Raw genomic sequence first — 17102 nt, forward strand, 5'->3', positions numbered from 1 at the left:
CCCAGACCTGGCTGGGCCTCTACATGACTGCCAGGAAATCCTGAGCCACCTACAGGGAAAAAGGCCGGGCCGGGCGGTGGTGGCGCACGCCTTTAATCCCAGCACTCGGGAGGCAGAGCCAGGCGGATCTCTGTGAGTTCGAGGCCAGCCTGGACTACCAAGTGAGTCCCAGGAAAGGCGCAAAGCTACACAGAGAAACCCTGTCTCGAAAAACCAAAAAAAAAAAAAAAAAGGCCGGACCTCGGCGACTCACCTTTAAAGGCGGCCGATGTCACCTGGCACATGGATGGCAGGAGCTTTATTAAGGATGGCACCAGGGGTGCAGGGGCGGCAGTGACTACGGAAGAGGCAATAGTCTGGGCAGAAGCCCCCTGCCCCGGGTGCCTCGGCCCAACGGGTTAGACTAATAGCCCTAATCAAGACCTGACAGATGGGGCCAGGGAAGAGACTCAACATACATCCAAACAGTCGACATGCCTTTGCCACCGTGCGTGTCCATGGTGCCATCGACAAGGAAAGGCGCCTCCTGGTGGCAGAGGGAAGAACTATCGAGAACAAGCAGGAGATTCTGAATCTCCTGCAAGCCCTGTAGCCACGAAAAGGAGAGGACCCTGTTTCTACGGGGAAACAGGAGGGCAGATGCAGCTGCTGGAGAAGCGGCCCTCCAGGTGGCAGCCGCCCTGGTCGTCAACCTGCCTAAACTAGCAGCCCCAACCTTGCCCGAAAATCTCACCTATACCAAGAAGGAACTTTGGAGGATTGGAACTTGCACCAACGCCTACAGAGAGGATGGATGGTGTAGGGCTCCTGACGGGCGGATTGTCCTCCCTTCAGACTTTACACGCCAATTAGTCTGGCAGATACCTCCAAGTACTCATTTGGGGGAGAGGAAAACACAAGACCTGCTGAGAAAGGCGCACCCCAAGTTGTTCAACCTGAGACCAAAAACGAAGGAAGCCCTATCCCACTGCCCTACGTGTGGCCCGGTGAATGCCAAATCAGGCACAGCACCATCAGTGGGAGCAGAAAAAGAGGAGCATGGTCTGGAGCCAACTGGGAAACTGACTTTACCGAGGTAAAGTCTGGGCTCTGTGGCTACAGGTACCTGTTAATTTTTATAGATACCTTTTCAGGATGGACTGCAGCTTACCCAACCAAGAATTAGACAGCCACTGTTGTGGCCAAGAAACTTCTGGAAGATATCATACCCAGGTGTAGCATGAATTCTAAATGGTCTTAAAATAAAAATCCAGAGCCAGGTATCGGGGTAAATGCTGAAAGATCAGAGAGGCAGAGCGGGCACTAGAAAGTCCGCTTACCTCTCGGAATCCTCAAACTGAAAGGGGCCGAGCTCCTGTGTCCACCCTGCCTTATCACTTCCTGTTTCCTCCTCCCAAATGCGGAAAGCACACAGGCCATTAATCCCAGCACTAGGGAGGTTGAGACAGGAAGAGAAATGGCTGGGTGGACAAGGGCATATAAGGCGTGAGGAGACAGGAACTAGGCCCTTTTGGCTGAGGACTCAGAGGTATTCAGTCTGAGGATTCGTGGAGACAGGATCATCTCTTGTCGGCTGAGAAGTCGGCGAGGTGAGAAGTGGCTATGGCTTGTTTCCTCTGATCTCTCAGCATTTACCCCGATATCTGGCTCTGGGTTTTAATTATAAGACCACTTAGGATTCGTGCAACACAGGGGGACCTGTGAGGGACCCTTCAGATGCCACCAGAGCCTGTCTCACTCATTCTATTTGCTGAGGATTATACTATATATGCCCCAAATTCACGTCTTACTCACTCCCTGCATGAGGAGTATAATATAGAAACTCCAAACTCATGTCTCAACCCTAGATCCTCAGCCATTAAAACATGATATTCCTTCATTACTGAGTCCCCAGTTAAGACTGAACAAGGGCTGCATGTGGACAGAACAGGAAAAAGGCTTCCACAGTGGGCCTGTTTCCACCCTTTGCATCACTGATTGTAGACTCCATCTCTCCACTTCCTGCATGCAGAAGAAAGAATGGGGTGGGTGGGGATGCCTTGGCCTTCACTAGAGAAGTGCTTCCCACCTGGCTGAGCTACACTCCTCTGGAGTCTTGATCCCAGTAGATGGTTCAGCTCAGATTCTGCCTCAGCACTGCAGCCCAGAGATCAGACAGCTGGAGTGTTGAGACACTCACAAGTTCAGCCCTGGAATGGAACAAAGCGCCCCCTACCCAGGACACTGAAGAAGACCACTGGGCACTGTCAGTTGGTCTGTGCAGCAATCTCAGTGGAAGGATGGATGGGCTGGGGGAAGCTTCACAGGACAGGGAGGTGTCTCTGAGGATTTCTCTTCAGATCTGTGACTCCAGGTGAGGGAGTCACACCCAGACTCCTATTCTCACTGACTTTTCCTGGAAGTTCCAGGAACTGATCTGGATCCTGCTGTGTTCTAGAAGCCCTTGTCAACAACAGGAGTGTGTGTTGCTGTCAGGGTGAGTAAGAAGGGTCAGCAGGTGTGAGGAGTGGGTTTTAACATGAATGGATGGTGCTAGGGAATTCACAGTTGAAGGGACATGTGTTCACTGGGGGAAAATGTACCATCAGGCTCCCTTTGTTAAGGAAGTCCCAGTGTTCACTTTGGTTTTTTTTTTCCCATTTCAAACTTTATTGTATGGTTATACAAGTATTAGCAGTTAGTAGACAAATAAGTCAGCGGAATATAAAGACCAGAGAATCTGTAGGCAAGGTACTTTCATAACTGACCAAGGAGTGAACTCAATCAATGGGAAAACAAATTTTTCTAATTGTATAAAACTACACATAAAATAAAATCGATCCTTTTAGCCATATTTAAATCAGGGCCCTAGGGTTTTGAGGTACCCTTGGCTACTCAGAACTTTTAGGGTCCCTTGGTCCCTATTGCTCTGATTAGCAACTATTTCTGGAGCAATAGTAAGATAAGATGCTGGAATAGGATAGGGTGTGTTGGAGTTATTTTTCTACTGCTGCAATAAAACTCTATGAACAAGATAACTGACAAAAGGAAGCACTTTATTGGGTTTGGGTTCCAACGGGTCAACTGGGTTTAGGTTCCAACGGGTCAATGGTGGCAGAGCAAAGGCCTGGAGGTAGGGAGCTGGAGCAGCGTGGGAGCTCACATCTCAAGGAAGCAGGGAACAAAGCTGAGGGAGTCTTTTGTAACCTCAAAGCCAGCTCCTGGTGACACACTTCTTCCAACAAGACCACTCCCCACAATCATTCCCAAACATTCTTCAGTCCCAGGATCTAGCATTCAAATGTCTGTGTTTATTGAGGAGCAGGGTGAAGGGGGGCGGGACAGGAGCAGGTGAGGATGAGAAACAAGAGTAGGAGCAGCTACCTACCCACCTTGAAAGAAGAGTAGCCCAGCTCCAGGTCCCAGCTCACTCCTGCTGTTGAGCAAAGCTGTCCTTACAGTAGAGCTACAGTCTGTCCCACTGTCCTCCCCTCTCTGGTTGGGTCAGACACACACTTGAGCTCTTGTATATAGGCTAACTGCTTCTATGGCATGACTTACCCTTTAGAGAATTGGTGGCTGAAGGCATTTGGAAGCTGCTCAGAGCCATGAAACTTTGTCTTTCTCTCCCAACTCTTCTAGCTCCCTGCCCTACTTGGTTCGTCTCCTGTGAGACATGGCATCCTTTGCTTCACTGTAGAGTCTGCAAGGGGCAGTTCCATGGGGTCCAGACTCTAGCCCTGCATCAGGACCCTTGGGGGGAAACTCCTTAGTACACATGTAACGCACGTTCGGCAGCACCTATGGGGTGTGTACTCTTACGGACCTCTGTGTCTGGATTAGTTTCAGGGAAACCTGTTGACTTTGTGGTCCTTGTTCCCATGAGATGTCACTGTTTTCAGACCCCTAGTGACTGAGGGGCCTTGATTCTATGTGTATGGCCACACAAGGAAAGACTAAAAAATGGAGGCGATAGGGCAAAATGATGGGCTCCCAGGTCCTGCTTTCTAGAACTAGTGAGTCCTAGGGACTGAGGCCCAGACGTGAGATGCTATGAGACCTAACAAAGAAAGGCAGATAGATGGAGTTTGTGTAGAGTATACACTGCATTGGGGGGCACTTCTTGACATAAATCTGACCTTTGAGAGTGACAGGACTATTTTGATTTATGCAAGTTGAGTTAAAATTTGGTGAAAATCATAAATAAGGAGGAATGTGTCTGTATTTTTGCTGGAAGGTACCTGGTGTATTTTGAGCTGGAATCAGAGATTCAGTCAGGCATGTCCCTAGAGCCGGGGACCAGATGCAAAGCTACAAGCATCTCTAGATATTTTGTGTAAGTAAGGTTTGGTGGGAAATTATGCAAAAAATCCTGGTTCAGGTTAGTCTGGGTCGTTCACGGTGGTTACAGCTCAAGATAACTACACTTATGTCCAGTTGAACCCATACAACCAGAGAAAGATGTCTGTCCTCAGCAGTCTTCTGTTGCTGTGCTGAAACACCATGGCTGAACGCAACGTGGGGAGGAAAGCGTTTATTTCACCTTCCAGTTGGCAGGCTGCGTAAAGGGAGGCCAGGGCAGGAACTCCAGGCAGGAACCTGGAGCCATGAACTGTAGCAGAAAGCATGGGGGGGGCGGGGGATGTTACTGACTGGTTTGCTCCTCTTGGCTAACTCAGCCCACATTTTTATACTGCCCAGGACCACCTGTCCAGGGGTGACCCTGCCCATAGGGGATTGGACCTTCCTTTCTCAATCAACAATCAAGCAGATGCCACCCCAGACTTGCTTATGGGCAATCCCACGGGAGCATTTTCTCAGTTGAGGGTCTTCGATTCTGGCTTGTGTCCGTTGACAAAATAAAAACAAAGAAACGGGGCCTGGAGAGATGGCTCAGAGTTAAGTTAAGAGCACCACTGGCTGCTCTTCCAGAGGTCCTGAGTTCAATTCCCAGCACCCACATGGTGGCTCACAACCGTCTGTAACGAGATCTGGTGCCCTCTTCTGGCCTGCAGGCAGAACACTGTATACATAATAAATAAATAAATCTTTTAAAAAAGTTATAAAAAAAAATAAAAACCAAGAATTGACAACAACAAAACTAACAAGGATGGCTTCTTGAGAAGGTAAAAGTTGTTGCTTCTTCCACGTCAGCTCTGGGAGGCATGTGTCTGGGGTCCCAGCCACCATTACCTTGTTTCCCTTTGAGGACAGCCTCCTGTTTGCAGCTGGCCCCTCCTTCTTCCCAGACAGCTGCTGTACCAGGAAGTCACCAGCCGGCCCTGTCCTCTCTTTAGTGTCCCCTGGAGTTCTATTGACAAGGAGAGCAGCTTTGTTTTCTGAGGAGAGATTCTGGCTGAGGAACCTGAGGAGGACACCTGAGCTCAGGGCAGGATTTTCACGTAAACATGTCCTTAGTCCAAGGGCAGGTTGGCCATAACACCTAACTGTGTTCGCAAAACCCTGGGTGTACGGCACTGGAGTGAGTCTTCACAAGGGGAGCCTGGGACTTGACTGTAGTGAGCATGTGTGAGGAAACATGCATGTATTCCCACATGAGTAAAAGCGAAGATCCTAAGCAAAGGAGGTGTGTTGGTAACAATAAGTTGTGTTTGCTTTGGCAGCAAGTAAGGGCATGCCAAAGGGCACTGGATATCAGAAGACCAAACGCAGTTCAAAGAGCAGAGGTCAGGCATGAATTAAATATTCCAGAGAACCGTGATCAGAAAGCAAAGTGTGGATTCCATGATAGAAGCCCACAGTCCTCCATGCCTGGTTCTCCTGTGTGAGTTGATGTCAAGCGCATTTTGACTCAGTATCTTGCTCTCCACTTGTCTTCTGCAAGCCATGTGGCTCTACCTGGTGGCTCTGGTGGGCCTGTGGAACCTCCTGCGCTTGTTCAGAGAGAGGAAGGTGGTGAGCCATCTCCAAGACAAGTATGTCTTCATCACGGGCTGTGACTCAGGCTTTGGGAACCTGCTGGCCAGACAGCTGGACAGGAGAGGCATGAGGGTGCTGGCTGCATGTCTGACGGAAAATGGAGCTGAGGAGCTGAGGAGCAAGACATCAAACAGGCTGGAGACGGTGATCCTCGATGTCACCAAGACAGAGAGTATTGTGGCAGCCACTCAGTGGGTGAAGGAGCGTGTTGGGAACAGAGGTACCACTGAGATTCCTGTATGTGTCTGTTGGTTTGTGTCTCTGTGTGAAGGGGTCTCCCATTCTCACTCCCTGGAAAGATTCCTGAAGGGGTTTGGGGTCTTGAAGTATCAGCCCTTCCCCTGAACATCACCTGATGTTTCTCCAGCCCCTACCTGCTGTCTCCCAAGCACTCTGGCCTTGGTAAGAAGGTGCCCTGGGGAGGATTCACCTCATCACCTTCCTGTCTGTGCTCTGTCATCTCTTCTATGCAGAAAACCTAGACTGCTGGGTGCTGGGTGCCAGCTTAGAGCAGGGTCCCTTTCCGGAGGAGAGGATGGAGTTGGCCCTGGGCTGTGTGTGCAGGGTATCTGGGGCTGTGCTGGAGTGGATCTACTTGTCACCTGCCATCCTCTATGGAGGGAGACAAGATGGTTCCTGTGTGCAGAGCAGGCCATGACAAGCTTAAGGACTGACTTGGGAAGGTACACACCAGGAAGGGGATTGCTTCTGTTGTCGTGTTGTTTTGTTTTGTTTTTCCAGACAGGGTTTCTCTGGGTAGCCCTGGCTGTCCTGAAACTCACTCTGTAGACCAGGCTGGCCTTGAAATCACAGAGATCCCCCCTGCATCTGTCTCCCAAGCCCTAGGATTAAAGGCATATGGCACCCCTGCTGGCTGCTCTTCTTTTACTATACTAGTAACAAGAAAAGAAGAGTGCAAATTTAATTTGAATACTGGAATCCTTGGCACATATTTTTTCTTTCTTTCTTTTCTTCTTCTTCTTCTTCTTCTTCTTCTTCTTCTTATTGTTATTATTATTATTATTATTATTATTATTATTATTATTTGCTTGCATGTGCCATCATGCCTAGCTTGTTTCCTAAATTTATTTTTTTTGCCATAAGCACTGTCTTGGCAAACTATTTCAATTATCAGCATGCATGAATATGCTGAGATCCTAGAAATAAAATGCCTGGATTAAACAGTCATCTCCAGAAGGGCAACACATGGTTGTACGGAGCCAGATCGAAACATGGTATGTTTTCCTTAAATCGGCTAGTCCCCAGCTCTCTGTGCACGGAGGTTAGTGATGAGTGCTGTTTCGTTGTTCAGCTGATGGTACATCTTGCAGTGTGGTTACCTGAAGATCCATCACCTAGGGCCCAAAAAGGATGAGTGAGGGTGGTCTGTGGGTGAGTGTGAAGAGGGGGCACTATTTTCTGGAGCAGATGGTGGAGCTCAGGCCCTGTTGTTTGCAGGAAGTTTTACCTCCTCTTTCAGGCTGGCGTGTGGCAAGAATCCCAGGAAAGTTGCTCAATATATTTTTAAGACTTTTTATTTATTCTTTGGTAATTTCATACATCAGTACAATGTATTTGTTTTGTATCCACCCAACACCTCGCTCTTCCCTATAGTTCCTCCCTCTCCTTTCTTCCATATCCTCCTCCACAACTTAACAGCTTTTTAAAGTAGAATACGCCAAGTTTGATAAATTGTTCAATATTGACGCTGGACCTGCCAAAGCTGGCTTCCTTCCAAGCACACACACAGCAGGTTTTCCCAAACCTCCTCCAACCAGGCCTTGTAGTTCATGTTCCTCAAGTTCTTTAGGATCTCAGCTTTGCCTGTTGCCCTTTCTCCCCTGCCATCTCTGTCTTCTCCCCTCTCCCTCACCTGCCGGGTATTATTAACCTGCGAAACACAAACATAGTTCCCATGTGGCCAGATGAACAGAGGCATCACGTGTCTTCAGAACCTGTTCTTGCCATTAGCAAATGTGAAGTGGCTGGTGACCGTCAAGAATCAAAAGAAGAGGAAGGTGTCCATGCTGTGAGCCATGCCTTCTGGCATGGATAACCCCAGCCCACAGACACCATGATGTGACTTGTATTCTGTTCTCCATCCAATGCTGTCCAGATGGTCTTATCCAGTGTAATGTGAATTTTAGTCACAATTAGACCCGTGTAATGTGACTCTCTCTTCTTCCCAGGACTCTGGGGCCTGGTCAACAATGCTGGTATTGCTGTCTTTGCTTTCAATGAATGGCTGAACAAAGAGGACTTTGCAAAGATACTGGATGTGAACCTGTTGGGCATGATTGACGTGACCCTGCACATGCTGCCCTTAGTGAGGAAGGCAAGGGGCCGTGTGGTCAATGTCTCCAGCGCCATGGGTCGAATATCTCTCTTTGGTGGTGGTTATAGCATCTCCAAGTATGGTGTAGAGGCCTTCTCGGACTCCCTCAGGTAATGAAGAGTTATGGGGTCCCATGGGAAACCTTCAGAAGGGTGTTTTCTTGACCGCAGCCTCTGAGAACCCCTCACGAAGAGTTTTTTCTTTCTTGTTTGAGGGACTCTCTTACCTTCTCTCTGGAGTGGTGGTCATTTGTTGGGAAGTCCCTCTCCATACCCCTGGTAGATGACCAAGGCCTGGGTTCGTTTAAACTTGTCCTGCCCTGGAGGCCTGCCCTATGCACAGCAGTGAAGTGTCTGAGGTTGCACTGGACTTGGCCAACAGTACAGATCCTCACCCTCTTTGATGCTCAGGTTGGGGATGTCCTGGAGGTGGGTTGAGCATCATACTCAATTCAACTGGTCCTTATCAAGCTCTTGTGGAGTCCACAATTCTCATATTCTAGCATGACAATGAGGTTTTGACCCTGATGGACAAACAGCCCCACAATAACAACAGCCCTAGCAACTGAGTGAAAGGAGAGAGTAAATGAAACAGAACTCAGCCAAGACTGAGAGATTTTTAGCGGTAGTGACCGCGTAAATCATCGGATTCGCAGAGGGCCCTGCAGCATGGGTCTGAGGTGAGGGCTGAACACGACAACAGGACACCTGGTTACATGGGCTTCCCGGGTCAGAAAATGTGATCAGGCCAGGCCCAGTGTGACTGTTAGCAGAGCGCCTTTAGTGCTGTGTCATCCTGGAGCAAAGGGCAGGTCAGCCCTGGCAGTAGGACTGGGCAGACCAGCACAAGGTGACTTTTCGAGAGTCTGAGGGTTCTAGACAGGTATATAAATATATATATGTACACACACACACACACACACACACACACACACACACACACACACACACACACACACGTCAACCAGCTGAAGCTGGTGCATCACTGTTGCTAATTGGGTTAGATTGCCTGCCAGCTGCAGGGCAAAAAGATCTCAAATTGGAGGGCTACAACGGCTTACACAGAAGAGCTCCCCAAAAACACCTGAAGGAGCCAGGGAGGAACTGGCCTGAGGTTTCCCAAGCCAGTAGTGGGTGAAGGCAGGGCCCAGGAATGAGGAGGAGCTGGTGTAGGCAAGCCCAGTCAGCACTGTGTGTGCTCTACACGGACAGAAGTCCTACCTGGTGTCACAGGACAGAAATATCTGGATTTAAAGCAGTGAGCTGCATACACTAAATATCTAGAGTGACATTCAAAAGCACAGAGACAACGTCCTTGCCACACGCTTCATACCCACACGTGCCAGTCCCCAAACTCCCGAACTTTTCTCGCCACAGGCCCGGGTTGGTGTGTTGTATTGTCAAATGGATTATTTTCCTCAGAAGACCTCTGAAGTCTTTGACCTGTGCCTGCTGTCTTACAGGAGGGAGCTCTCCTATTTTGGGGTGAAGGTGGCCATTATAGAGCCTGGAGGCTTCAAGACTGCTCTGTCCAGTAACGACAGGGTATCACCAGCTCTCAAGATGCTGTTTGACCAGGCCAACTCGGAAGTCAAAGAGATCTATGGAGAGAATTTTTTGTCATCCTGTGAGTGACCTATAGGAACCAAAGCAAAGCCTTGTCCTAAATCCTGAGTCTCCTCTGCTTTCTGCCACTGGTACAAACCTGACCTGGGCTATTTTTTTCTCATAGTGGAGATGTTTAGTCTCCTTTCCTTGGGAGCCTATGGGATTCTGGTCACAGAAAGACGGTCTGGCTTCTAGAACATGGGGCTCTGTTTATCTGAGCCCTTCCTTATCTCACAGATGAAAATGCAGCATCAGGGAGGAGGCAGCATCAGACTGACACTTTCCATAAGCTTGGGTTTGTTTCCAGTGTTGGGAGAGACCTTCCAGCTACTCAACCAGAGTTTTCTCAACAGGGACGCAGGTGGCTGAGTGTGTGTGGTTCTTCTTTTAAGCTGAAGTTGTAGTCTTTCCTGAGGAACTAGGCAAGCTAGGCTTAGGCACAGCTTCTGAGTATGGGAGGCGTGGATTCTAAAGAGAGTTTCCTCGGCTGGCCACAGAGCCGCCTTGGTGGAGTGTGTAGTCTACCAGAATAATTTCTCATTCTTACAGACCTGCCAACAGTGAAGTCATTGATGGAAACGTGCACAGAGGACCTTACTTTGGTGACGGACTGCATGGAACACGCGCTGACTTCCTGTCACCCTCGCACCCGGTACTCAGCTGGCTGGGATGCCAAGCTCGTCTATCTCCCCATGAGCTACCTGCCCACCTTCCTAACAGATGCCATAGTCTACCTGAGCTCTGTAAAACCTGCCCAGGCCCTGTGAAATCTGCACTTGTATGCAGAATTGTAGAAGTAAGGTGGATGGAGGGAGCTAATGGAACTAGCATACACTGTTTATCATAGTCATTAAAAATAATTCTGCTTTCATAATAGTCAAGACCAGTGAAGTCCGGAGGAAAGAGCCAAAGAATTCTGCCAAGGAATAGGGACACAAAGGTGCTGGCAGTGACTTGTTAAGTTAGGCAGCTTCCCAAGGCTCTGAGCATCATGGCCTATTGTGAGACTCCCTAGAACTGGGGGAGGTTGTGAACACTTAGGACATGCTTTGCCTCCAGCCCCTTTCCTCAGGAGATGCACGGGCCTGACTACTCACACCGTCATGTGATGTGGAAAGAACTCACTTCCCAATCACCTTTGTCCATGGTGTCAAGCGGGAGGACCACCCCCCCCCCACCCCCCGTTAGGCACTCGGTGTCCTAACGCCACATCCGCAGGCCGCGGTTGGGAGATGGTAGTGCTGGCGGTGTGGAATCTGGCCAAGACAGAGGAGGCAGTTTTTGATTTGTCTTGAAACCGTGGCTTTCTTTGGGTTCCTTTCCTTTTAGAATAAATGTTGGCAAGATTACTCATGTCCTGTGCCTTGAACTAGAGGAGCAGTGAGGTGTGGACCACTGGGGGATAGAGTAAACTGAGGGGACTGTCCTGAGGAGAGCCAGCACACTGTGGTCTCTGCACTTGCTGAGCATCTCCCATCACGGAGCGGAGCGACCATTGCTTCCCTTTCGGGATTCTTTTAAGCCACCTGACTCACAGGATAAGGCAGAAGAAAGGGCATCAAGGAGATGTCTGGAAGGATTGGTGGGCCCCGGGTCCTGCTATTTCCTCTCACCTTCCCTCTCACACGTTCCTCTCACAAGCACCTCCCCGCAGACTCACTAACGACCCAATTCCCCCCACCCCCATCCCCCGCAGACTCACTAAGGACCCACCACAGTTCACACCCTGTCTGCTCTTCACCACTCCTCCCACCTCTGCCCCCCTCCTTTGGTAAATGGAGTCAGTGTCGTTTCTGGGTTCTGGTCTTTTATTTTCTGCTCAACATTGGCTGCTCAAAGTCAGAGATGCTCTTGGACTAGTCATGGCTTCCCAAGACCCAGCTCTGTATGTCAGGAGGTTTGTGATGATCCTTTCAAGTGAGGGATGAGCAGAGGAAACATTTGCAGGAAGTCCTGGGCTCAGTCCCAAATTGCCAATGGGAGGAACCTCCCCAGATATCCTGGTGTCCTCCCTAAGTTATAGAAATGGAGGCCATGGTGCCATTGGTGAACCCAGTTTCATTGAACAATGACTCCTGTCTCAGGAGAAAACAGAAGTTGACATCCCATGTTGCAGGGCTATTCATTCTGTTCACTTTTAACATTTTGTTTTAGTTTTTGAAACAGAATCTGGGCACATGACCTTGTATCGATATACAAAAATCCATATCAATGTAAAATATTTGAGACTAGTTGTTCAAAAGTAGATTCAACAATCCACCCTTTTATCCCATCATTTCTATATTATATCCCCCTTTTTCCCTTCAGAAAGAGATCCCTGAATCTAATCTCCTTTGTTTAGCTTTCTTTCTACCAGGACCAATAACAACTTGTAACCAATCCCCCTAAACAATGACAAATATCCATAACTCACTGAATGACCAAAAACCACCCACTTCACCTCTTGGGAATGTACATGTTGTGTTCTCTAGACTGCTTCCTGTTGTCTGGGGGTGCTGGCATCATTTAGGAGACCCTGAGAAAACTGGGATAATGTTCAAGTCCTAGGAGAGCTAGCTGTGTCTAGTCTTGATGTGATGGAAAAATGTAGGGATTATCTGAAGTCTGGCTGGAATAGTCTGTGAGGCTGGACCATCTCAGCTGGCAGCCTTGAAGCTGTTCTGGATACAGAACTCTGAAGAAACTGCATCAGATGCACTCTGAGAGGCTGGATCACCTGGTCCCTTTGCTCTGAAAATACACAAACTTTCAAAGGTAACATACATATCTGCATTAACACAAGTATGGCTTGTGTGTTGTACACAAGCCAGCCAAAGATGACTTTTGTTTTATGTTGGAGCAGGTAAATTACATGTCACCTGACTTATAATTATTTTAGGTTCAATTCTTTATGTCTGTAGCCAGTATTTTCAGGGGTCTTCCCCGATCAAATCTGATCTCTATCAACCTTGAATGAATCCACAGCCTTTTGTTTCCACAGGAAACAAAACCTCTTCCCCAAAGCAATACATTTTTTGAGTTCCATTTTAAAGGTAAGGCATTCTTGAAGTTTTTAGGCTGGCTCACTTCAGCAGTCCCTTTCACAATCCATGTCTCCCAGCAGCTCTCATTTGCTTATCAGCAATCAAAAAATTCAAAGATAGCACACTAACATACAGGATCCAGACTCTCTGTGTATTTCCCCTCTCTACATGGCTTATCCTTTCTACATTATTTTATTTTCTCTTTAAAGATTTTATCTTATTATTTATAAACTATTTTTTTCCTATGACTGTCTATACCTATTTTCTTTTTTAAGCCTACACACATTTTTTAAACACACTCTAACCCATTTAGAGTTTTTTCCATCTGGATCTGTCTTTACTGAGCACCTGCAGCTTTCTCTGATCAAATGGAACAAATCTTAAGCTGCTGTATCAGCTGCCATGGGGCTTAGCACATGGCGTTGGCTCAGGGTACTGGTGGCTGGCTCCAGCCCACAGGCAGCAGCCAGTATCTGTGCCTCTGTGTGCTGCTGAGCACCAGCTCACCTGAGAGACTGCAGGACTAGGAAGCCACATCCAGCTCCTTGTCCAGAACTTGTCTTAGCTTTCTCAGGCCTCATGTGGCTATACATGGCTGGACATCGGGTGCCATATGTAGTGAATCTTTTTCTGTCCCACTGGCTAGCTCCCAAATAACTACATGGAGATTTATTATTAATTATGAAAGCTCGACCTATAGCTTAGGCTTGTTTCTAACTAGCTCTTATAACTTAAATTAACTCATTTCTATTCATCTATGTGCTGCCACATGGCTCATAGCTTTTACCTCTTGTCCTGCATGTCTTGCTTCCTCTGTGTCCAGCTGATGACTCCTTCTTCTTCCCAGAGTTTTCTCTGCCCCCAACATCCTGCCTAGCTATTGCCCATTTAGCTTTTTTTTTTTTTTTTTTTTTTTTTTTTTGGTTTTTCGAGACAGGGTTTCTCTGCGTAGCTTTGCGCCTTTCCTGGATCTCGCACCGTAGACCAGGCTGGCCTCGAACTCACAGAGATCCGCCTGGCTCTGCCTCCCGAGTGCTGGGATTAAAGGCGTGCGCCACCACCGCCCGGCCCATTTAGCTTTTTATTAAACCAAGCACAGTGACTTATCTTCACACAGTATGAAGGAATATTCTGCAGCATGACCTAGGCTGAGCTTAACTTTCTTACCCTCCTGCCTTTGCCTCTGGGTGGCTGGCATTACTGGTATACACCACTACACACCTTAGCTGGTTGTTATTTGTTAGGTTTTTAAACTTTTCTCTTCCTTTTTGTATGTATTTGTGTGTGTGTGTGTGTGTGTGTGTGTGTGTGTGTGTGTGTGTGTGTGTGTACAGGGGGGTTATATGTACATGTATGTGCATGCATGTGAAGGCCAGAGGACGACCTTTGCTGTTGTTGCTCTGGTACCATTTACCTGTTTTTGGAGACAGTGCCTCTCACTAGATTAGTGCACACCAGCAGAAGAAGCTCCCTGTCTAGTCAGCCCGAGGTCCGCTAGCCTCCACCTCACCAGTGAGCCTGAGGTTCGCCAGCCTCCACCTCACCAGCACCGGATCCAAAGAGCAGGAACAACAGCACACTGAGCTTTTCTCCATGGGTTGTGGATACTGAAGTCAGGTTTTTATGCTTGGGCAGCAAGTAGTTTATTGACTCAGCCATCTCCCTGCTTCTTCCTCCTCATCTTCCTCCTCTTCAGCTGCTACAAAAAGCTACCTCATTGATTCCCTTTGTAGTCATGGCCCTCTGTGAGGTGTATACCTTATTAAGCCCAGCTTCTAGACCAGCAGTTCTCAACCTGTGGGTCATGACTCCTATGGGTGTCAACCGACCCACAGGAGTCACCTAAGACCATTGGAAAACAGAGATATTTACATCACAATTCCTAACAGTAACAAAGTTGCAGTTATGAAGTAGCAATGAGAATAATTTTATGGTCGGTGGTCACCACAACATGAGGAACTGTATTAAAGGGTCGCAGCGTTAGGAAGGTTGAGAATCACTGCTCTAGACCTCAGCCCTTAGAGCACAAATGTTCCTTCATTTCTGGGTCCCCAGTTAAGACTGAACAAGGGCTGCATGTGGGCAGAACAGGAAAAAGGCTTCCACAGTGGGCCTGTTTCCACCCTTTGCATCACTGATTGTAGACTCCATCCCTCCCCTCCCTGCATGCAGAAGAAGGAGTGGGGTGGGTGGGGATGCCCTAGCCTTCACTGGAGAAGTGCTTCCCACCTGGCTGAGCTACACTCCTCTGGACTCTTGATCCCAGTAGATGGTTCAGCTCAGATTCTGCCTCAGAACTGCAGCCCAGAGATCAGACAGCTGGAGTGTTGAGACACTCACAAGTTCAGCCCTAGAATGGGACAAAGAGCCCCCTACCCAGGACACTGAAGAGGATCACTGGGCACTGTCAGTTGGTCTGTGCAGGAATCTCAGTGGAAGGATGGATGGGCTGGGGGAAGCTTCACAGGACAGGGAGGTGTCTCTGAGGATTTCTCTTCAGCCCTGTGACTCCAGGTGAGGGAGTCACACCCAGATTCCTATTCTCACTGACTTTATCTGGAAATCCAGGACTGATCTGGATCCTGCTGTGTTCTAGAAGCCCTTGTCAACAACAGGAGTGTGTGTTGCTGTCAGGGTGAGTAGGAAGGGTCAGCAGGTGTGCAGGCTAGTCGTGTGTCAACTTGACACAAGCTAGAGTCATCAGGGGAAAAGGAGCCTCAGCTGAGGAAATGCCTCCTTGAGATCCAGCTGTAAGGCATTTTCTCAATTAGTGATCAGTGTGGGAGGGCCCAGCCCGTGATGGGTGGTGCCACCCATGGGCTGCTGGTCCTGGGTTCTATAAGAAAGCATGCTGAACAAGCCCCAGGGAGCAAGCCAGTAAGCAGCACTCTTCCAAGGCCTCTGCATCAGCTCCTGCCTCCAGGTTCCTGCCCTGTGTGAGTTCCTGTCTTGACTTCCTTCAGTGATGAACAGCAATGTGGAAGTGTGAGCCAAATAAACCCTTTCCTCCCCGGCTTGCTCTATGGTCATAATGATCTGTCACAGCGATGGAAACCCTGACTAAGACGTGGGTGTGGGGGGTCAGAAAGGGCACTGAGTGGATGGACCTAGGGACCTGACGGGTGAAAGAACACCGAGTCACTGAAGAAATGAAGTCTGCCACTTGTCCCATCTTGAGAGCCCTTGGGTCTTTGGTTAGCTGGATGTGAGCAAGGATGAGAATTCACAGGTCCTGTTGGCTGCTGAGAACTTTCTACCCTCTTCTCTATCACTGAAATAAAGCTATGAAAGAGGGTCTCAGCGACCTCTGCAGGAGCGGGAGCCTGAACAGGAGCAAGAGGTAAAGCTAGAGGAGAAGCAAGGGCAAGAAGAGCAGTAGGGAGCTGTGGAGGAGCTGGAACAGGAGGAGGAGCAGCAGGAGGAGGAGGGGGGACAGGGGGAGATGGAGGAGGGGGAGCAGGAGGAGGAGGAGCAGCAGGAGGAGGGGGAACAGGAGGAGGAACAGCAGGAGGAGGAGCAGCAGCAGGAGGAGGAGCAGCAGGAGGAGGGGGAGCAGGAGGAGGAGCAGCAGCAGGAGGAGCAGCAGGAGGAGGAGGAGCAGGAGAAGGAGTAGCAGGAGGGGGAGGGGGTGAGGCCCCACCTTGGGGATTGAAAACTCCAGCTCCAGGTGGAATCAGCTCCTTGCTGATACCTAGTGCTCAGCCCTCAAAGGCAAAGGTGGGATCTGTAAGCCACTCTTCCCCCTCCCTCTCATCAGGTCGAGCATATGGTTGAGTCTGGGTTCTGCAGAAAACTTCCACGGAGTCCAACTCTTCTTTGAGCATCTTTTGAGCCATCAGAAATAACAAATGTGGACAGTTAAAAGCTGCCCAGAGCTGCAGGACCCTGGCTTATTCTGTTCTTTCTCTCCACTAACTTCTTGTGCCTCTTCATCCCTCACCCCAGACTGTTGTGGGAAGTGACATCCTGTACTCACCCTAGAGTGCTCCACTGACAATCATGTGGGATCAGACTCTGCCTCCTTTTTGGGCGTCCTGAAGGATAGTGTCTATCCAGAATGTACACTAAACTGGTAACTTTCCAGTGGGTAGGGCTAAGGGACCTCCCTGTTGACTGAGATTCAAGACACCCTCCTGTCTTTACAGTCCTTATGAAATGGGGTCTTTGTGGGGTCTAGGTGTGTGCACAGGAGAGAAGCAGGTTGTTCCAGCATTGGTG

General features: G+C 48.9%; 1 protein-coding gene across 2 annotated transcripts; it reads left to right on the forward strand.

Moving 5' to 3' along the window:
- Nucleotides 1–5826: 5826 nt before the first annotated feature.
- LOC128120035 (retinol dehydrogenase 7-like) lies at nt 5827–10628 on the forward strand. 2 transcript variants are annotated; one of them, XM_052753787.1, is made up of 4 exons: nt 5827–6139; nt 8109–8364; nt 9717–9880; nt 10411–10628. In XM_052753787.1, the coding sequence occupies exons 1-4, from the start codon at nt 5827–5829 to the stop codon at nt 10626–10628; spliced, it is 951 nt and encodes a 316-aa protein (XP_052609747.1). The 2 variants fall into 2 exon arrangements, with proteins under 2 accessions (XP_052609747.1, XP_052609748.1); XM_052753788.1 differs by having other exon boundaries at nt 10423–10628.
- The last annotated feature ends 6474 nt before the right edge of the window (nt 10629–17102 follow it).

This window comes from Peromyscus californicus, unplaced genomic scaffold (assembly GCF_007827085.1).
Source record: "Peromyscus californicus insignis strain IS unplaced genomic scaffold, ASM782708v3 Scaffold_24__1_contigs__length_46423439, whole genome shotgun sequence".
Classification (NCBI taxonomy): Eukaryota; Metazoa; Chordata; class Mammalia; order Rodentia; family Cricetidae; genus Peromyscus; species Peromyscus californicus.